Source organism: Chroicocephalus ridibundus, chromosome 1 (genome assembly GCF_963924245.1).
Source record: "Chroicocephalus ridibundus chromosome 1, bChrRid1.1, whole genome shotgun sequence".
Classification (NCBI taxonomy): Eukaryota; Metazoa; Chordata; class Aves; order Charadriiformes; family Laridae; genus Chroicocephalus; species Chroicocephalus ridibundus.
Genome location: NC_086284.1, coordinates 26,176,044 through 26,201,500, shown reverse-complemented (window position 1 = coordinate 26,201,500; position 25,457 = coordinate 26,176,044). Strand labels below are relative to the sequence as shown.

General features: G+C 43.7%; 1 protein-coding gene across 9 annotated transcripts in view; it reads right to left on the bottom strand.

Annotated features, from left to right (window-relative positions):
* The window catches only part of MTUS2 (microtubule associated scaffold protein 2), a 322,372-nt gene that overhangs the window by 80,341 nt on the left and 216,574 nt on the right, over positions 1-25,457 (bottom strand). For 8 of the 9 annotated variants that reach the window (XM_063332005.1, XM_063332046.1, XM_063331986.1 and 5 more), the window contains one exon: positions 5,194-5,355. The exons of the other annotated variant lie outside the window; for it this stretch is intronic. In XM_063332005.1, coding sequence (XP_063188075.1) covers positions 5,194-5,355 — 162 coding nt within the window. The remainder of the gene's footprint in view (positions 1-5,193; positions 5,356-25,457) is intronic. 9 annotated transcript variants of the gene reach the window in all.

Below are 25,457 nucleotides of genomic sequence, written 5' to 3'. Positions count from 1 at the left end.
GTTTCTTTGGTGTTGCTGTTGCAGTGATGAGGCTGGCTGCCTCCCCATGCATGACATTCATCATCTTCAAGGCCAGGCTGGATGGGGCTTTGAGCAGCCTGGTCTAGTGGGAGGTGTCCCTGCCCATGGCAGGGGGTTGGAACTAGATGATCTTTAAGGTCCCTTCCAACCCAAACCATTCTACGACTCTACGATCTTTATGACATGCCAGTGTCAGAGACCCAAGGTAGGTGGGGAGCAGATTAATTTTTAGTATACTTTCAAACATTTTTTAAACACTGATTTTACTTCTCTGCTCCCTTATTGTTATCTGTCTTCTGCCCTGTGATGTCCAGCAATAATGCCAGACTTGCCCGGCACAGACTGGTAGCCTGAGCCACTGATGGTTCTTTCCACTTCGCAGCAGCACTACAAGCAGACCTTTTACACTGTCTGTACATGCAGACTTTCAACCTTTACATCCTCTATCTGCTGCAGGACATCCTATTGGAGACTGGCCTTTTCAGCACAACCGTGCACTTTCCCTGCCATATTTAAAATACAGTATCTGACACCACTTTGAAGGGCTTTTGTTAGATGCCTTTGTTTGCCTGGGATCAGAAAGCCCAAAGCAATACAAACACTCCACTGACCTTTCTCCACTTGCTTCATTTGATCTGTAGCATCTTCCTTCTGATTTAATATAGAGTTCAATTTTAAAAAGGTGGTTTTGTGCTTCATCATTTAAAAGATGGGCAAAATTGTTGAAAGGATACTTAAACAGAAGATATTACATTCTATAGGGCTTCCTATCATATTAGGATCTACAGACAGCATTCATATATTATTGCAAGAAAGGCAGGATTAGACCTGCTAAAACCCCTTGTCTTTATCTTTGCTTTGATTTACTTCATCCTTTGCTTCCATCAGATACTCAGCAGTGTGTGGAATGATAACACCTTTTTAATAAAAAACCCCATGACTTGACCACAGATCCATTTGCTGCCACCTTGGCTCATATAAAACGTAAACCAGAGCATTGGACTAACGATGGGGTTTTTTGCTTCTGTCAGTTGTGTATAATAACAGCAACTTCCCAATCTTGCCAGCTGTTCAGCATCTGTGTCTGACTGTTTGTGTAACACAGCCAGGTATCCCTACTTCACATGTTTAGTTTCCTTCCAGAATAAAATGGCAAGTTTTACCTCACCTGACTGAGTCTCCCTATCAGGACCGGACTATAAATTCAGTGAGGAGGTGGCAATGGGCTCCACCAGTCTTTGCTGGTACAAACAGAGGTGCCTTGCTGGAAGAAGGCTGGGATGGTGGCCAGAGCCCCTGATCTCCAGAATGGGAAAGAGTAATTTCAACTCTTTTCCAGTTGTGATGGATCTAACACGTTCTGGCAGTACCTCTCCTGGCTATCTGCTACTGAGGCTTGCATAAGCAAGCATATGGACAATCCTCGTCACATCCCTGGCATGGAAAGGCCATGGTGGGCTGTTGGATTGAAATCTGCCTCGTGTTTGGCACACTGACAGCTTCCTGGCTGCGACAAAGCTTAGGAAACAACATCAGAGTCTGACTAGTGGCCTTGCAATGGGAAGGACAAACTGACTGCTCTCCAGCGCGAGCCTGAGCACTGCACCTCCTGCACAGGGCACTCCTCTATGGGCCAATGCACCCGCAGACACAAGGACTGAACACCGCACTCTGCATGGCTCGGAGGGAAGTAAATCCAATTTAGAAGCAATGCTGCCCTGTCTCCACCAGGCCCGTTAACTCAGACACAGCATGGCATTAACAGCTCTTTGTGCCTCTCAACCCACAAGTTCACTTATGGCCCGCTTGAAGCACGGGCAGAGAGTTGCCATTTGTGTGCCCCCAGGGAAGCAGTCATACCCAAGGTTACTGGAGGGTCATGCAAAGACAATAACAAACGCTCTGAAGGAAACTACATAGAGACTAATGACTAATGACATAGAAAACATCTACAACCTGAGGACAATGAGCAAATGAAGGTTGTTTGGAAGAAAAAAAAAAGGGAGAATTTCTCATAATGATTCAAATTCTGTATGGACTTTTTATTTTTCAGCTTTGTGTCCAAAGGTAGTAAAATTCAGCAAAAAATTAGTCTTTCATTTAACAGATTAAATAATTTCCTAAATTAAAACCCCAAATTAGAAGTCAACTTTAGCTTTCCACCAGCCTCAGTAATTCTTTTCCCCTTTAGCATTTATGCCCTGATGTGACTGTGAACTCTTTCTGAAAACCTACTGCTTAATCAATATTGTTTTGCATTAAGTTGTAATTCCTGCTCTCCTGTGGGGGTCTGAGATTTGGAGCCTGTGCAAACTCAGAGGTGACAGCCTGAATCGGTTCTGCCTATGCTAGATTTTGCGTGCCCACATTAGCATGATTGCGTATCAAGCATCACGGTTCCAGCTCATTGCAGTGTCCCAGTACTGAACTCTCCCTGGCAAGCACTCAGTCGTGTGAGACTGCACAAGTAGTAGAAGACTCAGGATTTTCAACAGTCTTCTTGTCTGTGACAAATGAACCCCAGAGGCCAGAAAAGCTCCTCTACAGATACTTGAAATAGCCCTTTAAAGCTTATCGTGCCAGTGTCACTAGCTGGAAAAGAAAGGCTTTTGCTTGAGATGTCTAGGGGCAAATCTGATACTAATCAAATCTGCTGTAGCCTGAAATGACATAGTCTGGCTAGAGATCCGAGAGAGGAAAGGAAGCTCAAAAGAAAAGGAAAAAAAAAAAGGAAAAAAACTTGAAAAGGAAACAAAAAAAGGTACCACCTTTTGTCCATATATTCTGTTGATAGATCGGTCCATTCCCCAGTTAGTGAGTGCAGATGATGGAAGTAAACCGTTTTCTGACAGTAGGAGGCAGTCACTCCTGACTGTGCTGGACACAAGACCACATCCTCTTCCCTTGACTTTCACTTAGCTGGACTACCTAAAGCAAACGGTTTCAGCTTCATCTTCCCTGCCAGATTCTCCAAGCCACTGATTATAGCAGTAATTCCTTTTCTTCAAGTGTTAAGTTAACCAGGTGTATTGGGTTTGTGTGGCAAGATTTTGGTAGCGCGGGGTGGGGGGGGGTGGGGGGTTGCAGGGGTGGCTTCTGTGAGAAGATGCCAGAACTTTCCCCCCATGTCCAAGAGAGCCAATGCCAGCTGGCTCAAAGACGGACCCATCACTGTCCAAAGCTGAGCCAATCAGTGATGGTGGCAGAGCCTCTGTGATAAAATATTTAAGAAGGAGGAAAAAACTGCTGTGCAACAGCAAATGGGAGAGGGGAGTGAGAACACGTGAGAGCAACAACTCTGCAGACACGTGGTCTGTGAAGGTCAGTGAAGAAGGAGGGGGAGGAGGTGCTCCAGGCACCGGAGCAGAGATTCCCCTGCAGCCCATGGTGAAGACCATGGTAAGGCAGGCTGTCCTCCTGCAGCCCATAGAGGTCCATGGTGGAGCAGATATCCACCTGCAGCCTATGAAGGACCCCACGCTGGAGCAGGTGGATGCCTGAAGGAGGCTGTGACCCTGTGGACAGTACATTCTGGAGCAGGCTCCTGGCAGGACCTGTGACCCTATGGAGAGAGGAGCCCACACCGGAGCAAGTTTGGTGGCAGGGCATGTGACCCCATGGGAAGGACTCACATTGGAGAAGTTTGTGGAGGACTGTCTCCAGTGGGTGGGACTCCACACTGGAGCAGGGGAAGAGAGTGAGGAGGAAGGAGCAGCAAAGACAATGTGTGATAGACTGACTGCAACCCCCATTTCCCATCCCCTTTTGCTGCTTGGAGGGAGGAAGTAGAGAAAATTAGGATAGAAGTTGAGCTTGGGAAGAAGGGAGGAGTGGGGGGAAGATGTAATCACCCTATCCTGATTTCATAGGTAATAAATTAAAGTAATTTTCCTCAAGTCTGTTCTGCCCACAACAGTAATTGATAAGTGATCTCTCTCTGTCCTTATCTCGACCCATGAGCCTTTTGTTATATTTTCTCTCCCCTGTCCAGGTGAGGAGGGGGAGTGATGGAGCAGCTTGGTAGGCACCTGGCATCCAGCTAGGGCCAACTCACCATCCCAGGTTAATCTATCTTGAAACCAGAACCAGTAACGCATGAAGTCTTTGTCTTGTATTTTGTACTGGTTTTTCCTTCACAGCTCCATTTGCAGTGTGTGTCATCAAACCCAGCGGGACTTACATAGAGATGAAACCCAGCCAGACTGGATACGGCTGGTGACCTATGCAGAATTCTTTATTTTGGAATCTAAACTGTTAGATCTAATCTGAACTTGATGGAATTTCTAAACTCTTATTGAAACTCTGTCTTTTTTTAATCCTTACTATTCCATACAGATACACAAAACCCTTTACTCAAGACCATGAAGTGGCCTATCCAAACTGTCTCTCTAAAGGAAAATGCTGGGTGAAGAAAGTCTGATTTGTCTTTCTGCATAATGTTCTCTCTAAACAGGCAGATATGAAGCTACAGTATTTTAGGGACAGAAGTAGAAAAGCATACACCATGTCCAAGTGCCAGGCAGGGGAAGGGGCAGCATGAAACAAGTGTGAGCAGGAGACGGTGGAGAGATGCACATTTTTCAACCAAAAATGCATTTGGCAGAAAACTGTAAACTTTCCTGTGTGAGACGCTATGAATTATTGCTGGCTGATTTGAGAAATAGCTGGATCGAACTGAAGGAGGGCTTAGGTAAGGAAACACTTTGGAAACAAGACTAGGTCTTTTTGGTTTATTTACTTGCCTCCTTCTCCCTCTCTGAGTGAAAACACCACAAATTGCTTAAACTTAGAGGGCTGTATTCTTATCCTTGCAAGCATAACTAGCAATGAATTATCTGCTCAAAGGAATGCTTTGGTCTCTAAAGCAATGCAACGTTTTCAGAAAGCTGGTGTGAACCAATAATATATACACTAAATCTCTGGCACGTGTAGTTAGGGACACTAAATGCCTTCAACTCCAGGCACAGTTCACAAAATGAGATTATAGCTGTGTTCTTGCCCATGTTTCAAAGAGACTACAGCAAATAGAGTCCAAACCAGCATGCTGGCAATGTGCCCAAGAATGGCATGAAAATTAATCGAGTAAGTAGCAAAATAGCATCATAATAAGGTTTCTGCGTTTCTTGGCCTAATGCAGGTGGTGTTTCAGGTACACCAGTTTGGAGCACTTACCAGCAGGTGCTGTGGCAGTTTTTGGTGCTGGAAGTAAGCTCCTGCGTGGAGTTGCTATGCTGCTCGATACCTGCGTCGTGCTCTTGCTGCCCCCCTTGGGGACGTCTTTAGAAGGTGTGGATGCCTTAGGAGTGGTTTGCTCTTCATTTCCAAAGCTGGAACCTGCAGGAGACCAAAACTGCTCTAATTATAAGTTCATAAAAAATGTATGTGAACTGTGGCATGCAGACTGAGCTTGTATCAGCAATTATAATCTACAAAGACGTATTCTCATTGCAACTTGCGCTAAGTTACATGGACTTTGTCCAATACAAATGGTTACGTAGAAATAAAGAGTTGCCAGCAACTTACTTAAACAATAAGTCTTGGCAGCTGTTGGAATCTGACTCCAACAGGAACTTAACACCTGCTTTTGGGCTAGCTTCATAAAGGTATCTGGCTGCATGGCTCATAAAGAAACCAAGGCATTTCTAAATATCTGGGTGGTCAAGTTGTTTTTTGGATTTGTAGCTGCTACAGGAGCCACCCTACACACTCACCCTGACGCTTGGGAGTTGCTGGTTGTCAGAGTAAGGGGGAATAGCAGGGCTCAGTGGTGCAAGGCACCGAATTCTCCTACCCAGGAGGGATTTCCCACAAACAGTCCCTCAGACCACACTCAGACATTTGAATAAAAAGATGAAAAACAACAACAACAGCAAATCTGCCTTAACTCTCACATCCACTTCAATCACATTCTCATAATGAAACTTAGATTGCCAAGGTTTCCAGTTTATATTGGCCTCTTTCAAAACCTCTAATGAGTTGGTTTCCTCCTGCATTTGCCATCTAGGGAATAATGACATCCTAGGCTCCTTGTAGATATAAGGAAATCAATCCTTTCTTAACATTTGAAAAAGGCAAAGTTGCAGTGTGCTCTTTATCTATTGAGTAGAAAGCCTAAGAGGAGCAAAATATTACAGCACCTGCGGACTTGAACATTTGCAGAAGGATGAACATTTTGTTTGAAAAAATGAGTGGAGATAGTGGTAAGAAATACACAGGATATCAGAAAAGGGCTATCGTTTTTATTTCCATTATTTTAAAAGGATACAATACAACACTATTTAGGTACTGCCTGCAGGAAAATGATAACATTATATGTCCAAGTCTCCAAGTATTTTTAAGATGTAGGCTTCTTAAATGTGTGCAAGTAAAGGAGAGATTTAATTATTTTGCCTTTCTTACTGAAAATCCACTAGGAAAAAAGTTCAGGTTGGAAAAGAAAATCCTCTTTTCAGATAAAGTAAGAATAGACCTTTTGGCTCTAACAAAACAGTGTTAAATTTTGCTTTGTCTTTAAGGCTGCTTGCATATAGGTCTTAATTTAAAGAGCATATCTGCAGTATACATGGAATTCTACAAACACATTTGACCTTTGTTCAAATAATAAGCCACATTAAAAATTCAAACAGAACAGTCTACTGTACACTATGCAGGAACAGGGAAACCTGAAGCATTTGTCATCTTTACACTGCTGTGCACAAAACAACCCCTCAGCACATCAGCTCGTTGCTTTATATCCAAACTACACGGATTTTTCATCTGTGTGACAAACATTTTAGATTACGTGTCAAATTAGCTGCTGACAAAACACTGCTGACTTCACCAAAGTCAGGTCAGCAGAACGCCTGTCCCAGCCTGGCCCAGTCTGCCCTGCAGCTGTGCACGAGGACACCTCTCCCAGCTGCCAGGGGGATGTCACAGCTCAAGTGCCCACCTCAGTCCATCTGCACCGTGCTTCTGAAGTCACTCCTCAGGTGCTCTCAGATAGGCACTCACCCAGTCGATTTGGGTAACATCGCTTCTAGATATTATTTTTCCTCGGCTATTTGTTCTAAAGTTTCAATTGCAGAAACACCAGCCTTGATGAGCAAAATATTCCTATTATTTGCAGAGAAATGCCGTCCGAGTGCTCTTTAATGGAACCCCTTTATTCTCTATTGTGAAATGTACTATATGGAGGGCGTTTTAACTCACAAATCTGGCCAAACAGAAGCGATTTCCACATTGAAGAACGAGGTGTCCAGGGGAGCTACATAACCTCTGATTAAAAGAGAAGTTAAAAAGCTTTTCTAGGTATTGAAGATGAAGCACCACCAGCTACGAACACTTCTACTGTCTAAAACACAGCATAAGAGATCTGCTAATTACAGAAATGAGTGGGTCAGAACGCTGACAAACATGGCCTTATCAGGTCCCCTGAATGAGAAATGCCCAGTGCCTGCAGAGAGGCGGCCATGCACCTCGTGCCATGGCTGGACAAACCCTTTCAGGAGGAAACAGAAGAAAAAAAAGCAATTCAGCTTTTGATCTTTCAATACGAAATGGACTCGGGGAGACAAGCTCCATGGCTGTACTGGCTGTCTGTGAGCACCAGGGTCAGAGAAGGAGGAGGGGGAGGAGGTGCTCCCCGCAGCTGCTGGAGAAGACCACGGTGAAGCAGGTATTTCCCTGCAGCTTGTGGAGAGGACCATGGTGGAGCAGATACCCACGGTGCAGCCTGTGGAGAACACCACGGTGGAGCAGGTGGACATGCCATGAAGGAAGCTGCAGGCCGTGGAAAGCACTCACAGGAGCGGGCTCCTGGCAGGAGCTCTGGCCCCCAGAGAGGAACCCACACAGGATCAGGTTTATCCTGAGGGACTTCAGCCTGTGAGAAGGACCCTCGCTGGGGCAGGGAAAACTGTGAGGAGGAAGAAGTGGCTGAGAGGTACTATTATGGACTGACTGCAACCCCCATTCCTCATCCCCACTGTGTTGCTCAGTGGGGAGGTGGGATGGACGAGGGATGGAGGAGGTAGAGAAGTTGAGAAAGAAGAAATGAAGTTGAGCCAGGGAAAAAGGGGTGTGGGGGAAGCTGTTTTAGTTATTTTTGTCTTTGTTTCTCACCATTCAACTGTATTTTAATTGGAAATATATTAAATAATTTTCCCCAAGACAAGTCTGTTTTGTCTGTGACAGTAATTGCTAAGTTATCTCCCTGTCTTTATCTCTACCCATGAGCTTTTTCATTTTATTTTCTTCCCCATTCTGTTGAGGAGGGGTAGTGAGAGAGCAGCTGGGTGGGTGTCTGTCAGCCAGCCAAGGTCAGCTCACCACAACGGCAATATCATATATCCAGGATTTGCTGAGATAAGGTCGATGTTTAACATAGCAGATGGTATCTCCCACTCTGCTGTTCACTCCGAGATGGAGTTCAGAAAGAGACAGTAGGGTACAACAATATGTGCATGTATAATATGCCTCAAAAGGCAAAGGTTTGCTGCTTCCATGGGTATCCCTGGGGCAACATCCAGTTCCCCAGGAGCAGGGCAAGATGGGCTCCATCTTGCTACACATGGTGCTGGATTCCACTTTTCTTTTCAAATAGCATTCAAAGAAGAAATCATAGAATCATAGAATCTTCATGGTTGAAAAGGACCTTTGAGATCATCAAGTCCAACCATACACACACAAAAAAACCCCAAACCCCTACAATCTCTGCCACCAGAGCATGCCCTAAAGTGCCACATCTAGATGTTTCTTAAACACCTCTAGGGATGGTGACTCATCCACCTCCCTGGGCAGGCTGTTCCAGTGCCTGACCACTCTTTCGGTAAAGTAATTCTTCCTAATGTCTAACCTAAACCTCCCCCGCTGCAGCTTCAGACCATTTCCTCTGGTCCTGTCATTATTCACCTGGGAGAAGAGCCCAACACCCACCTCTCTCCAACCTCCTTTCAGGTAGTTGTAGAGGGCCATGAGGTCTCCCCTCAGCCTCCTCTTCTCCAAGCTAAACACGCCCAGCTCCCTCAGCCTCTCCTCATATGACCTGGTCTCCAGACCCCTCACCAGCCTGGTAGCTCTCCTCTGGACACGCTCCAGCACTTCAATGTCCCTCTTGTACAGAGGGGCCCAGAACTGAACGCAGCACTCGAGCTGAAATTTAAGATCCAGGAAAATGCATATTCCTCATGACCTAAGAGGGGAAATAAAGGTTTTCATTTACTCGGAGGAATTCACTTCTTGGGGGAAAATCAGATTATTCATTAGATGGTACTTGTCACTCCATCATGAGATAATGCCTTCCACTATTATCTGCAGCCGGTGAGTCAGTAGCATCTGCCCTCCCAGAATGCCAGTTCTAATTTTTCACTAAAAGCCTTTTCAGAAACACCAGATGTGCAGCGTGTAAATAGTTTCTAGGTGATCACATCCTCTGTTGTATTGTACCTCTTCCCTCCTACTCCTGTACTCTTGCATTTTATCTAAACCAGGGGAGACTCCTTGCTTGCCTTTGAAGCACCTGACAAGTCATTTGGGTGCTCCTACATAAAACGCCCTGTATTTTTGCAGACTGTGCTCTATGAGGAGCAGCACTGCTGACTTTGCAGTAGAGTATTTAACAGACTATTAATGATCCGCTGGAGCTAAAGGCCTTCAGCCTCACTTTTATCATCTCACTATGAGCCTCAAGGAATCCTACTCTTCTGCTAGTGAAAAAAACACAGGGAAGAAGAAAAGGTGTTTGAAGACTTGCAGTTACTTTGGAGAGTCCCAGCTGCACCAACTCATCCCCTACACTCTTATGCCAGTAAAGACATTCACAAGTCAGGGCCGGTAACATATTGTAGGCTGCATGTTCAAAGAAAAACGTGACCAAAATCCCACTGGCTCCCAGATGGCTGGAGCCATCCTTTCTCCGCATCTGCCACCGTGCTCGTCACCATCTGTCCCTGTCCTGCAGCAGCTCGCTTCAGGGGCTTCTCACCCTCGGAAGAGGGAAGTTGTCTTGTATGTGTCACTAGGAGTTTGTGTCTCTTGTAGGGGTTCCTTTTCTGGAATTATTTACAGAATTTATAAAAAAAGGATGGAAATATGGTATGATATTACATATGACTGTAAAGCCAGCAGGAACATGGGTAGAGGGAATTCTGCATTTGACAAGAAATTAATTAAGCCATGTTGTATGGCAGGTCTTGATCTGAGAGGAGACAGCAATAAGCAGGGCTGCGCTCTAGAGTCCTACAGCCACAGATTTCCGTGCCTGCACCCAAGGGCAATAAAGTCTCCTTTTGCTGGAGAACTTGCATCCTTTGTAGAAAAATAGCTCACCTTACAATGCTTATGGGTCTGTTTTGCTGAGAAACAGGCCCCAAAAGAGTATTAAAGCATGAGTTTGGCGGCTCCTGCAGCTCCTGTCTCGTGGGCTGCTATGTGAAGCCCATTGAAACGGAGTGAGTTTCCAGCTCTTCATAGCAGGTCAAGCATTCGCTGCACTGGCAGCAGGTTTGGAGCTCGTAGCTCCCTGCCGCAGCTGTAATCACACCCGGGACACCGGGAACGTGCCGGCATCGTGAATGTTCACTGAAGCACAAACATTTACCCACAGTAACAGCAAGCCCTTTCCATCTTAGAGATCCTTAGACACTACTTGACGCCAAGTTTAGTGACAATGAAGGTATGTCTACTTGCTGCAGTAGCGAGCCCACTTAGCATTCCTAAAGCACTTTCCAGTCATAGAATTCAACGAGCTTTACAAATAACGAAGGAGTTGAGCTGCTTTCCAAACTCAACAGCAAGGGAATAGCAGAGACAAACTGAGAAGGCGAGCAGGAAAACCTGATGACAAATTAGGCCGGAATGACTTTTTTCACCTGCAAAACATGATTCCTCTGGGTTTTACTAGGCTGCGCTTTCTGTGCCTCAGTTCTCAAGCACAAATACAAGCACAAAATGAAACTTGATGTGACTGCCATGGGAAATGATCTGATACAGAAAGTACCTAAACTAGACATACTTTTCACTAAATTGGAACATTTGCTCATCCTTTAATTAACGTTCACTCTTTAATTCTGATTTTTACCTGTAAAGTGGTAATTAATTTCCACAGATTGATTAGAAGATACACAGCTTGTCATCTGAGCTTTTTATTTTACTATTTTAAGGGTTACTGTTTTAAAGTCCAACACAGTATATTTCAATATAACGTTTCACAGTGTAATTATCAAGAAACACAGTTGAAGGTACAGCTCTGCAGCTGCAGCTGAAGCAAAGCTACTGACCAAGCGGTACAGTGCAATCATTAGTCCTTAGGGGTTACCACGCTGTTACAATTTTATGATAGTAGACAAGACTACTATCTGGCTAATTTGTTTTTTTGTCTTTGATGAGAGCCAGTGCCTCCTATTTCCTGACACACAAGGCCAAATGTGCAATAGATCAGGGACAAGCGGTGACAGGTTTCTTTTCTGCCTAGAACAATAGGAAGCATAAGGATTGATGTTCACACAATGCTTAAACCCAGTTTACTTACCTCAAAGTATTTTTTTCCATTGCATTTTTTTATCTCAGGCAAAGGTGTTTCAGCAATAATCCTCCTTAACATATTTATTTTAGAGGAGGTTTGTGCATGCCCACATGCTTTTATAAAGACTGATTTTTCTGAAGTCTTAGCATTCAAAACAGAAACCTGAATTTTGAGCCTAATAACTTCCACCAAAATAAGGAGCCAAATCTGAAGCACCCGTCAGTACAGGAGCCAGCTCTCTGAGCTTTAGATGGCTTTGGGTCTCTGCACTGCAAGTGACTACCTCTAAGACAGCCCGTTTATCACCAGGGAAGGAATTTGGAGCCATCAATGATGACTAATGACAGCTATGTGACCAGTCATGGCTTTTGTATACATCTGTGAGAGATTGCTGCATGTCCGTCCTTCTTCCCATGCCCTCCAGTCCTAAAGCCAAGCACCTTTCTCCTATGACACCTGCTGTTGGATGGTTTTGGCCTCTCAGATCTGGCCACACAGATAGCTGTGTGTGGTCACAGCTGGTGGCAAAGGAGGACATTCAGCTTTGCCTCACCTGCAACAAAGTAGATATAAGAGAAGTGGAGATGTTTTGCCTTTGTCCAAGAGTTAGAGCGTGACCATAGACAATACATGAAGCTCTGCTGACATATAATAACTTGTAGTGTCCTGGTAGCTCGACTGTATATTCCTCATCTTGTTCTGACAATTTGGCTCTAGTTTTAGTTTTGGCCAGGTTGCAGTTTGAACCTAAGTACTTCCCAAAATTTAGCCCCACCTCCATTAATCAAACCCATCTGAAAAGTCTGTTGTTTGTAATGCTGATGAAAGGCAAGTTGGGAAGAGAAATACGTTGGCGTTAGTCAGATAGAAGTTATATTAACATGAATGAATATTTAACCTTAATTTTGTTCTTCTGCCATAAATATCTACAATTCTTCATGGGACAGAAGGCAAAAGAACAATTTTTCATATTTCTGCACTGATTTGTGTGGATCAAAACCTGTAGCTGCCAGTATGCAACATTGTCAAAGAAACAGTCAAGCTTTGTGACATTTCTGTAATCAACTCAGTACAGACAAACAAAAAATGATAATCAAATTATGTATATTCACATGGAATTGAAGCTCCTTCCTTTACATGTTTTACTGTTTTTGATGACTCTGAGTTTTTGTAATCTAGATTAATTTTTGTGGTACAGGCCCATCTTCAGTGTCCTTCATACATAATAGATAGTACAAATACAGCCTTTTGCTGATCCACCTCCTTGTGTCAATACTAACATATTCATCTCACCTTACCAATTAAAATACACATTTTAGGATCCAGCTGAATGGATTTCTTACTTGAGTGGAGTTACATGCTGCTCCCTACTGAAGGGTTACAAGCCTCATTGGGCAAGGTGAAAATTTCACTACGAAGTAAAATTTCTGTATGTGTTAGTGGGAGTTGCAGACAACTTGCTGACTAGGCCACACTTTGGAATCACGTAACACATTTTATTTGGGCTCTTCTGAAATGCTACAACTCTACCAGGCACAATGAGCATTTCATTAAGGAAAAAAATTTCACCATATGTTGGTGGTAGCTTTGCGGTACGCTGGCGGATTGTACAGATGCTTGGCTAGCTGAGCTTGTTTGTATAGGTGGCTAATTAAAGCCCCATAGGGTACAGAGTGAAGACAGCATAGTATTTTGCTGATCATTCATAATGCTTGTCAGAAAGGATAACATAAGGCTGTCGGAGTCTTGCCAAAGATACCTGGACTACACAGACATTTTTAAATGGGCCTGACACACCACTGTGCATCCACCTTCTGAAAGAGCCACCTCTTGGCACAACTTGGAGTTGAATTGTCAAAGGTCATTCATGACCAGATTTTCCCCACAAACTTTCAGTGTGTGACTCTGATCACAGTGACCACAAAGCTGTGGATGTTATCTACTTAGATTTTTGCAAAGCTTTTGACACTGTTTCCCACAGCATTCTCCTGGAGAAACTGGCTGCTCATGGCCTGGACAGGTGTACTCTTCGCTGGGTAAAAAACTGGCTGGATGGCCGTGCCCAGAGAGTGGTGGTAAATGGAGTTAAATCCAGTTGGTGTCCGGTCACAAGTGGTGTCCCCCAGAGCTCGGTGCTGGGGCCGGTTCTCTTTAATATCTTTATCAATGATCTGGATGAAGGGATCGAATGCACCCTCAGTAAGTTCGCAGATGACACTAAGCTGGGCAGGCGTGTTGATCTGCTTGAGGGTAGGTTGGCTCTGCAGAGGGATCTGGACAGGCTGGACCGATGGGCTGAGACCAATGGTATGAGGTTCAACAAGGCCAAGTGCCGGGTCCTGCACTTGGGTCACAACAACCCCATGCAGCGCTACTGGATTGGGGCAGAGTGGCTTGAAAGCAGCCCGGCAGAAAAGGACCTGGGGGTGTTGGTGGACAGCCGGCTGAATATGAGCCAGCAGTGTGCCCAGGTGGCCAAGAAGGCCAACAGCATCCTGGCCTGTATCAGGAACAGTGTGGTGAGCCGGACTAGGGAAGTGATCATCCCCCTGTACTCGGCACTGGTGAGGCCCCACCTCCAGTACTGCGTTCAGTTTTGGGCCCCTCGCTACAAGAGGGACACTGAGGTGTTGGAGCGTGTCCAGAGAAGGGCTACAAAGCTGGTGAGGGGTCTGGAGGACAAACTTTATGAAGAACAACTGAGGGAGCTGGGGTTGTTTAGCTTGGAGAAGAGGAGGCTGAGGGGAGACCTCATCACCCTCTACAACTACCTGAAAGGAGGTTGTAGAGAGATGGGGGCTGACCTCTTCTCCCTGGTGACAAGTGATAGGACAAGAGGAAACGGGTTCAAGTTACGTCAGGGGAGGTTTAGATTGGATATTAGGAACCATTTTTTCACTGAAAGGGTTATTAAACATTGGAATAGGCTGCCCAGGGAGGTGGTGGATTCACCATCCCTGGAGGTGTTTAAAAAAAGGGTAGATGGGGCACTTAGGGACATGGTTTAGAAGTGGCTTTTGTCAGGGTAGGTTAAATGTTGGACTCGATGACCTTAAAGGTCCCTTCCAACCTCAGCAATTCTATGATTCTATGATTCTATGACAAGAAACAACCCACATGACGGATACTCTGCTTAAGTGTCTCATGTGATACCCTGAGGAGCTGAGGCAGTGGGACTACCTACTGGGGAAATGTTTGCTTCCCTAAGAAGAGAGAAACATTAACTGCTCTAAGCTTCTCCTAGACATACGGATCAAGCCGTGTAACAGATGAGATCAGAGTAACCTGATCTTATTGTATAATTACCAAAGCCTATCAATTAGTTGTAGGAAGGGATGGTTCTTAACAGCAGAGGTATACTTGAAGGCAAGCAAGTACTCATAGTGCTTTTGGAAACTCTACCTGCTGACACAAGTTAAGAAAAACATATTACATATCAGTTAAACATTTAAATTCCTCTCAGAACATTCATTTTGGGAGACAAAATAAGCAGCTATATCCAAGTAACAGACTTTTTGAAATCCCACGTTCAGTAAATTTACTGAAATGAACTGTTATTGAAGGCTGATTTTGTAAGAAATACTGTATTTGATCCCAGTGAGGGGAACTGAAACGTTGCCTTCAATGCAAGCCAAGTTTGACTTAGGATGAGTGCTTTAGGAAAAATGCTACTCTCTGTACTTAGCAAAAAGCACATGAAGTAAAACAGGAACACAGTTTTACTTCAGGTATTTGTCTGACAGTCATACAACTGTCTTACAGAGGAGATGGATGAATACAAGTCCAAGGGCCACTTCTCCGCTTTGTTGCCCAGCAAAGTCCTCCACACTGCAACAATTCCCAGGCCCTGTAGAGCTGTCAAAGTACCACAAAGCATCAACAGCATTTTTGCCAAGGATACATCTACGTTCCAATTCCCTCAGCTGCCAGAATGGCCCCTGGGATCACCAGTGGTTGCCCAAAAGTTAGAACAACCAGAAAGAAGATACAGATAACATCCATTTTCTACTAGTGCTAAAGCATTAACGGCCATCAACCTACTTAGGGGGGAATTTTTCCGGGTATGAAGATTTGATGTTCCTGGGCAGTACTTCAGTCCCAGCATCCACATTTCTAGAAACACCAGTTTTGTAACATGACTTGTGCTCATGACCATCTGCTCTAATGGCACCATGCCTACTTCTGAACTGGCATGCCAGTTTTAACAGGGCACAGGCACCCATGAAAGATAGGATTAGAAGTGACATCTGCTCTGCAAGAAGTTCCTCCTGATGGCAAGAAGTGCCAAATTAGAGCCACATGCCTTATTATAAGGAATGACATCTGTTGACACTTACAGCATTATATCCTCAACAAATGCCTCTTTCCTGAAATTGCTGCTTCTAATTTGCTTGAACACTGGCTTGGAGTGCCATATTTGGTCACTTAAAGGGATACAATCCTTGGTAAAAGTGTTAATGACATTCCAATGGTGTTAATGAATTTCCATCAGCTTTAGCAATCCATACCGGATGCCACAGCTCACCAGACTAGGAGAGGTTAAGCAATGTCCTAGCAATTGTCAGTGGTCTGGTAGCATTCAGTCCTGCTCCTCCCTGCCAAGCCACAATAACATGTGTGCTACAGTTTGTGTGGAATTATGCTAGATCAAATTGCTAGTAAGTGTGCCTGCCTCCTTCCTTGGCATAATGATGACTTCAGAGCATGCAATACGGGCTAAGGAGGGGAGATCTCATACTGAAACTTCAAGGATGGAAGAGCCCTAGAGAGTCTCCAGTTAGTCACTAATTAATTGCATTTTATGAACTCAGGCACAGATCCTCAAAGCTGCTTAGGAACCTAACATTTATTTCATTTCACATTCAAATTCAACTCACATTACTTATTCTTAATCACCATCCCAGCCCTGAAGGAGTTTCAAACCAACAGATGTCTCCATCTCAGAGCATGAAGGATGCAAGCAGCTGGGCAGAACCCCCCATGAATGCTGAGCAGTGCTTTGGTTGGAGGAGAAAGGTGGTGGCAAGCACCAAAGCTGCACTGTGCTTTGGAGACGGGCAGGGAAGCATCTAAGCTGTTCAGAGCAGCCATTCGCTGTGCTCAGATCATGTTCATCCTCTTGTGCAACACACTGTTCAAGAAAAAAATTTGCCCACCTTTTATACAATAGCTTGGGTTAGCCTGACTGACTGGGGCATCATCCGAGCCTCCTTCTCCTACATCTCTGGAGGACGTCAGACCCAGCAGGTCCAACTATCTATACTGCTGGAGCTGAGGCACCAGCGGACAAGGAAAGAGGCAGGGGTGTCCTTGCCACTCATCTCCAAGAAACTGCCCAATTCTCAAAAAGTCACTCCTGCATCTTCTAGAAAATGATGTAAAACACAATGTTTACTACTCCCTATGCCTAGAACAGCAAGAGTTTCCACAGCGGGCACATACTCCTGCCCCTTCCTCCGCCCCGGCATATCTCCTACAGTGAGGATAAGTGCAAGTGAGAGTTGCAGGACCATTAGAGGTTTCCAACTTTTTTCATCTGTTTGAATGTTCCTACTGGAAATTTTTCTACTGGTGGTATGGACTTCTTGAGAAATGTCACATATTTATTTCTGTATAGCATATGAGAACCTGCTTTCCCCAGTTAACTTTCACAAACTCCTTTGTAAGCACCATGCTGCTCTGTGCTGGCTTCTGTCTAGATTTGTGTTTTGTGGCTATTTTAGATGTCATACAGAAAAAAAATCTACAGCAAAATAAAAATCTGATGAAAATTGTTGTTTAGCCCAGAGTTTGAACAGTCAGGAACCATGTTCCAGTGGAAAGCTTTTTTCTATTTTCATTGGGTATACTGTCTTTAAAGGCTCCCAAAATAAGCTTGGCTTGTAGAATTCTGCTGATTAAATGATGTTTTCCTCACAAAACATCTTAATCAGTTTGATCAAACTAAGTTTTGTTTTAATAAATATTGTCAGTTATGAGGAGGCTGGAAGCAAAACTGCAATTCAAAAACACCTGGAGAGAAAAACACACAAGCAAAACAGATGTCTATTATAAATGGCATTATCCACAGAGAGTAAGCATAAATTTTCTACATATGTGACCCATTAAAAATGTTCCTCATCTCATGCTGAGTAAAAACAGTACATTTAGTAGATTATTTTGAGCAAAATTCAGTTATTTTACAATAAGCTAATTTTACAATTAGCAATATTAAATCCTGTGACCCAGTGACCCAGTTAAATAAGTTTTACAAAGTGTTTTAGCTATGATTATATTTCTATGAACTGAAATAATGTAAACCAGTTGGCCCATAATATTTTGCGGGGAACAGATGTTTAACTGCATTTACTTGATGATCTTGAAGGCCCCTTCCAACCTAGATGATTCCATGATTCTATGAAAATGAAAGCTCTAAAAAGTATATAAAATCAAAATTCTGTTGAAACCACAGATGTTAAATAGAGGAGGTAGGTTCTTAAAACCTGACAGTGCCTTTATAGAACAAATTATTTAACTTTTCTACTTCATAAAGTATCAAATGTTTTGTTCATTTGATCCTCTTACAGTTTATTTTCCCCTTCCTATTTGAATTTAACTGACTGGTAGTAGCAGTATTCAAGTGAGTAGTTACGGTCAGTGCTACTCATAAGTAATAATATGTAAGGCAACTTAATTGGAGCATGCAGAAGTGATTTTCACAGGGCTATAATGGCAGAGCCCAGAGTAGAACACTGAAGTCGCATAGAACCATCCCCTAGGGAGTGCCAGCCACCAGGAGCACCACAAGCAGGGTGTGAAAACACCTCTCAGGCATCTGGCAGCAGACAAAACCAATGAGCAAGACTCACAGGGAGAAACCGCACCAGCACCACGTAGTAAAAGCTGCAAAAGGAAGCGGGGAGTGCTAGTACTGGCTGATTCTCTGCTTGCCAGGAGCCGAGATCTGGGATGTCACAGGGAGACTGCCACAACTAGTTGAAAGCAGACTACTATCCCCCACGTCTTTTCCATGTGGGCATCGCTGACACAGTTAAGCAAAACCTGGGCAAGATCAGGCAGGACGTCAAGAGCCACCACACTTGGTGGGAAAATTCACATGACTAGAAGACCACAACGGATGGCTACAAACTCTTTCGGAAAGATAGGAAGGGAAGAAGAGGTGGAGTTGCACTTTATGCAAAAGAGAAATTTGAGTGTATAGAGGTGAGCTATGCAGTACTGCCTCCAGTTATGGCCCCCACAGGTCAAAAAAGACATGGACAGACTGAAGACTGTCCACAGGAGGGCCACTGAAGTTGATCAAAGGGCTGGAGAACCTGCCGTATGAGGAAAGACTGAAGGAGTTAGGTCTTTTCTCCCTGGAGAAGAGAAGGCTCAGGGAGGACCATAGATATCTGTGGTCAGATACCCAGTCCAGTAGTTAAAGGGCTCCTACAAAGAGGATGGAGGCTCTCTGTTCACAAGGAGCCACACAGAGAATCAGTCATGGAGATTGTCAAGATGTGATTGGACAGGGTGCTAGATAATCTCATCTAGGCTCCCTCTCACCATGAAAGGCTGGAGCAGATAATATTTCAAAGTTCCTTCTGACCTGGGCTATTCTATGATTCTATGAAAGGGGAATAATGAATGAAGAATCCCAATTTCCAATGCCAGGCTTAAAATAAGGACTATACACCACCACTTGCTCAGACAATTATAACATAAATGATGGCGTTACAATACCGTTTATAGTCTAGCCATATTTCTTGATGTGTTTGTAAATGTGAAAGATATCAGTCTGATTACTTGGAAGATGGAAATCTGTAATTCAGAAAGCAAACAGCTTGGGCAGCCAGGCATGAAATTCCTCATCTGACTGCAGCACCCAGCGCTCCTGCCATTTGTCCTGGCATTGGGGAGTCTTCTCCAAGAGAGTGGCTTCTGTGGGCAGAAGACGTGTTACGCCATGTCAGCACGTTACATCGTGGTACCTGCTACTTTTATACGGATGTTACAGTTACTCTGAAATTGAAGGCTGCTGAATTGAAAATACTTAAAGGTGTCAGAGTTGATTTGTGTGTAGAATTCTTACTTCAAGAGACTAATTAAGACATTCAGGGGCACTGGCAATAATATCACAATTTCCTGGACTAGCACTGGTTCCTTGGAATGAAATTATACAAGTTATATAAAGGTCATTAATCCATTCCTAGTCTTCTGCGTCAGTGGGCAAGTTGCTGCCAGGCTGGACCCGTGAATGCAACATCCATTTTGACATGATATAATACTATGACATGCAGGTGAAAACTTTTTTAGGATTGGACACTGACACTGTTACTAAAATGACCTGTAAACTCGATAAAGGAAATTAGATTCTAAAAAAACCATGTTTGTACATAAAAGACCTCTCTGGTCTATTCCAACAAGCATTCCGTCCCAGCAATTTTATGATTCTTCTTTTTTAAGCCAGCAAATCCACCCCCTATCAACACTCCTCAGTGGAGCATTGTTATTCTTTTATGTCAGAACAATACTTAAAGGCCTCTCTGAAAATAACTTGGATGGTGCTTTAGTCACGACAGTGAGTTAACTGACAGGCGCAGGCAACCAAGCACGATTCACACAACCTAGAAGATAGCTTATTTGGGGAAAAAAAAAATAAAAATTTCAAAACTTCAGATTCAGTCAGAGAGCAGGCTTATGGTTTGTAACAAAATTGGGATATATATCATCATCCTTTTCCAACAGCACTCAGGAAACCACCATAAAGAAGGACAATGAAGTGGTATTTCATGGGATACACCAAACTGCCCTCAAGCAAGGCCTTCCAATGATGCCAATGGAAGACACATGTCACTCCTAGTCCTTATGTGGTGAACAAAACTATATGAGCCGTGTATGCCTTGAAGGGTGCGCATGTCCTACAGATAACGAAGTTTGATTAATTGTAGGTGCCCAGGAAAAATATTTAGTAGTTCAAAAGACACATTCTCCTTCTATCTGTTTGCCCCTGCCACACCACAGCTGCGCATCCAGTCAGGATGAGAGGGGAAGGGTGAGCACGTATCACCTAGACACCTGTAAGGGTGTAACAGAGCCAAGGGCAGATCTCCCTTCCGTGTCCTTTCCAACAGCCTCTGCTTACAATATCTGCTAACAGATATTGTTATATCTGTTATAGCGGGTAACGGATATACGAGCAGGGGGTAACACAGCATCCTCTCTGAAGGGACAAGCTTCACAAGAGGAGAACGTGGCTGTGTAGATTGAGCCAACTTGTAACTGGCCTGACTGGGACATCTAACACTGTTTGGTTGGACTGACCCCATGTTTCTGCAAGGCCATTCCACCTCCATCAAGAGGATGTGCAACGCTCCTTGGAGCTGGCTGTTTAAAAGCAACTACCAGGCTTTACACTAATCTGAATACCGAAAGTGTTGAAGCTTCGCCATTAATGATACTTAGTTAGCCATAAAGCACCCAACCAATGCTATCGAAAAACAAGTGGGACATCCTCCTTTGGTTTTGCTTGGTTTCAGCAATGTACAGCCGAGTTGGAAACCCTGAGGGTCACAGCCTACAGAGCTCATGGCCAGGACGTGAAGGATTCAGCTAATTTCAAATTAGGCAATGAAATACAAAGTAAGCTTAAATCATGGTTGTGAATTGTGACTCTTCATGTGCTCTGCACAGCCAAATCCATGATGACCCACTGGGACCATTCAGTCCTTTTAAACACTTGAAAGACCTTTCAGGTCTTTTAAGGTTTTGGGTACTTTTTTGGATTTGTGGCTTAGGCTGGGGAGGGAAGAGGTTACTTTGTTTCGCAAAAAGTCTCTATTTGGAAGATCATGTTTCTAAGCAAATCGCTTTTAAAAAGCAAGGTTCTGATGTTACAAAGAGGTGTAATTACCTGTACCATTGCCATTGCTCTTTTTCTTAATTAGGACTTTTGAAGATAAATTCACCTTCCCAGCTCTGGCATGTGGAAACTGAACTGCAGGATTAATCAGAAATATCCTATTAATTTCACCTCTGTACGAATAGTCCTGCAGTTCAGACTTGGAAGGGACTACTTAAATGAAAGCTTTTTAATCACACATTTAGTACCTGGGTTACTGAAGTATGAGAGCTTCCCATTTTGAACAATTTTAAATCCCAGTAAATTTTTTTAAGATACCTAAACTTATTAACAGGATCAAGAAAGGGTATGTGTATGTGAGGAGTGGGGTGGGGGATGAGTGAGTGTGACGGGGTCAAATTATTTCAAGGAGGCATAAAGTACAGCCAGAAAGACGATCTGTAGTGTTTTATACTGACACAAATAATGTCCTTTTGTATTGCAGGCACATTTAATTAACTGTGCGTGTATTGTACAAGTTCAGAAATATTAAACCAGAGCCTTGTCTACTGCAAAATTGTAATTCAAGCGATTTCCCTAGTACTTCAGTTGCAGGAAAAGGTCTCCAAAGCCCCCGTGCTCTTGACGAGGAGCTGGATAGCTCTTAGCACTGCTAACGAATGGCAGAGCCCTCAGGAGAGTGTAAGTGGCAGATCTGCCTTGGAGACTCCCCCGCGCTGCTTTGCTGGCTCTGCAGAGTTTCCTTCTCCTCCACGATGGCACAATCTGACAGGCCCACCACATACCCTTGGTGTTTCTCTTAAGTTCCTGGGCCATGAAGGCAGGTGGTTATGTGAAAATCTCAGCTGCTTTTACTGTAAAAGAAACTTCTACTCCTTTTTTTTTTTCTTCTTCTTCAGCAGAGAAATGTAGCCTAAGAACATCTCCAAGATCTTTCTTTTAAAGAAATATCCCAGGGTTTTTTTGAAAGTTTCATGAACACTGATATCACATCACACTACTGTGAAAACATGCAGGTTAAAGGTGCGTTTGCTCTGAGGAGTCCTTAAAAAACTCCTCCTTCTCCTCTGAGTTAAACATAAACAAAGATCTCAGGCCATTTGGATACTTGGTCCCTGACATTCGAAGTGTGGGTAGTAGCACAGCTTTGAAGCAATGATACAGAGGAAAAAGAAAAAGGCTCTTAGTGGAGAGCAGAGCAGGTTTCCTACTGCAGAAAGGCCAATATTGGTTAAAATTACATTTATTTTCTTTGTAAACTCCTTAGGATCAGGGAGACAAGAATATGCCCCAAACCTCACTGTGTCTCCCTCCAAACTTCCTGAGTTCCATGGATGCAGGAGGGAGTGGAAGTTGAAGAAACGGCGTGACTCCTTTCGGCATTGAAACTAGAAAATTATTTCACCATGACCTAGACATAATACAGGCACCTTTTATTTTCCCTGTTATAATTCTGGTAGACAGTAGAGAGTCACACATGCAAGCACAAGTGTTTTACACACTGGTGAAGAGGAGGGGGCGAGAAAGAGTTGCTGTTCACTACCTGAATTCTCCAAACAGCCTTCAAGGAAGAACCGTCCAGCCTGTCCCAGCCCTACACCCCCTATCCCCAACCCTGCCGGGAAGCGAGGGAAAGATGCAGGCTCACAACAAGGGCTCACTGTAAGAGTGAAATACAACTATTGGCCAAAAAAAAGGTGAACCCACAGCTCCTCTCCTCATTTTTTGTCACCTTGGTCATCTTTTCTTTGTGACCTAAGTGACAGTAGATCACGAATTTGACATAACTGAAGATGCTGCAAGTTTCAGCTGCTGCCCTCTATTCAGTTTCTTCGCCTAAAAAGGGAGGGGAGAGTCTGCAGTATGACCCCACAACCGGTGTCCTGCGGTCACTGTTACAAGATATCTTCTGCAGACATTCAGGTTATTTGCTATCACAATTTTTCTTCACACTGAAAAATGGAATTAAGTATGTGCTGATTAGTAAGACAGTACTTTGTGTGTGGTAGAGGCAAATCAGCCTAGCTTCTCCAGCATCAATTTGTCAATGCTATTATTTAGCAAGAGAGCTATGAAGATTAATTAATTGTAAATTGCTTGGGATGAAAGGTATTAAGTAAATGTTAGATACTGTTACGAAGAGCATTTGAGGGAAAAAAAAAAGTTTCTCTGCAGACGAGGTGAAGTTTATCTGCTTTCATTTGCACCCATGCAATTCTGGTAAATGTGAGAAATCTTTGTTAAAAGCCACCTCCAACCAAGCTGCTAGTGCCTGCAGTGCAATGTCACAGTAGTCATTCATTAATGAAACCCACCTTTATCTTGACAGCTTTCATTTCAACACAGTGTGGCAACCACTGCTGTTCGCCTACAGCAGGAAAGATGTGCTAAGTAATGAGTAATTCATGGGTGTAAATATGAAGGGAATAAATTGCACTTTAAAATATTTATAAAATGCTATGAGAGGTCTATTATGAATTTTCGGAGCAAAACACCTAGCAAGTTATATTCACACTAAAAGTGGATGAAGAATACTTTTTTTTATACATATGTAAAATTATATGTAAGCCATGCACATGCTACTTTTTTGTAACAATGGGAAATTTTGAAAATTAACATTATTTGCATAAGCGATTTAAGAAGAAATATATGACACACAACAAGAGTACCGGGACCAGTAGCAGTGTTGCTCCATATACTTACTGTTTGAATAACCAATACTGAGCTTATTCCAGTATTATTTTCTCAGAAAGATTTTAAGGAAGTTAACATGGGAGCTGCCAGAGGACGTTTTCAAGTGGAATCCAAGACGTGAGACAGCTGGCAGAGCAACAGTGAAAATTGCATTTCTTTTGAGTAATCCACCTAGAATCCAAGCTATGAAATCCCCGTTTCCTGACCTGTATTTCCCAAACCACATGCTGTTTCCCTAAAAGTGAAGCTGCTAATGGGCTCCCAGTGGGTGGGGGGCATTTACACTACACACAGGATATTTTTCACATTACAAAAAGCAGATGCTTGACATACAAATGACCTCAGATACGGTAAGCGCAAACATTCATATGTTACTGCAGCAGAGCAGTTCCTTGCAAAAGGCTGGGTGTGAAAGTAATCAAGAACAAGCCTCCTCTGCCAGGGCTGAGATGAATTTGGGCTAATGGGTCTGCCAGTGCTGCTAATTGGAGAGCTCACTCTCTTCTCTCTTCTTTAAAAGCAAAAAGTCATTTGGGGTTATATCCTCTTGGAAATTTTGCAGGCTAAAAGGATCATGATTACAGTCCCATAGCATGAGAAATTACTCTTGTCCAACTATGAGGTGGGTTAACTGTTACTCACTACCAGCTGCCCAGGCTGCTGCCAAAGGACAGATTTTGTTCGCGGTGCTGGTTTCAGACCAGGCTGTGCCTGAACACTCATGTCTCACAGCACGCAGCGAGAAGCTGCTGTGCTTGGTGTCCTTCCCTACACTCAACATTTACAGTCTTCTGGAGTTAATGAACATTGAAATAATGGCAGAATAGGGAAGGGAAAAAAAGGCCCACCCATTGGGAATACTCCTGATACTCCCTCCCTGTGAGGGACATCATCTGCTTTATCTGCTCCCAGTTTATTGTACCCTTCATGCACGATAATTAGTTGTGGTTGGGTAGCAAAGAAGGTGTCAGCCGTTCACCTCAGAGAAGGAGAAGCGACCCGTCTGTGAAAGAATGGTCATCTCTATGATCTCCATAGGAAAAAGAAGAGTGACAACCTGTCCTTGGAGACACCAGGAGACTCCTCAGATAACAAGGGGGGAGTGACACTGCCAGGCCTCAGAGATGACAATGTCCACAGACTGTTGGGGGCTGGCAGAGCTCAGAAAGTCACCAAAACCAGCTGGACCAAACAAGACTGGAGTTAAGGACCTGTCTGCAAGGAAAAGTGGAGAAGGAGATACATCTATTCATGGTCTGTTGTTTAAATCTCTCTCAAATGGTGTTGTGCCCAGTTTCTGTTTTAACAAACCTAATTTAATGTTCCAACACCCTTCAAATGGCTCATTTGATCAAAAGTTGTGGGCAGCACAGTGTCAAGCCAATGGCCTTGTTG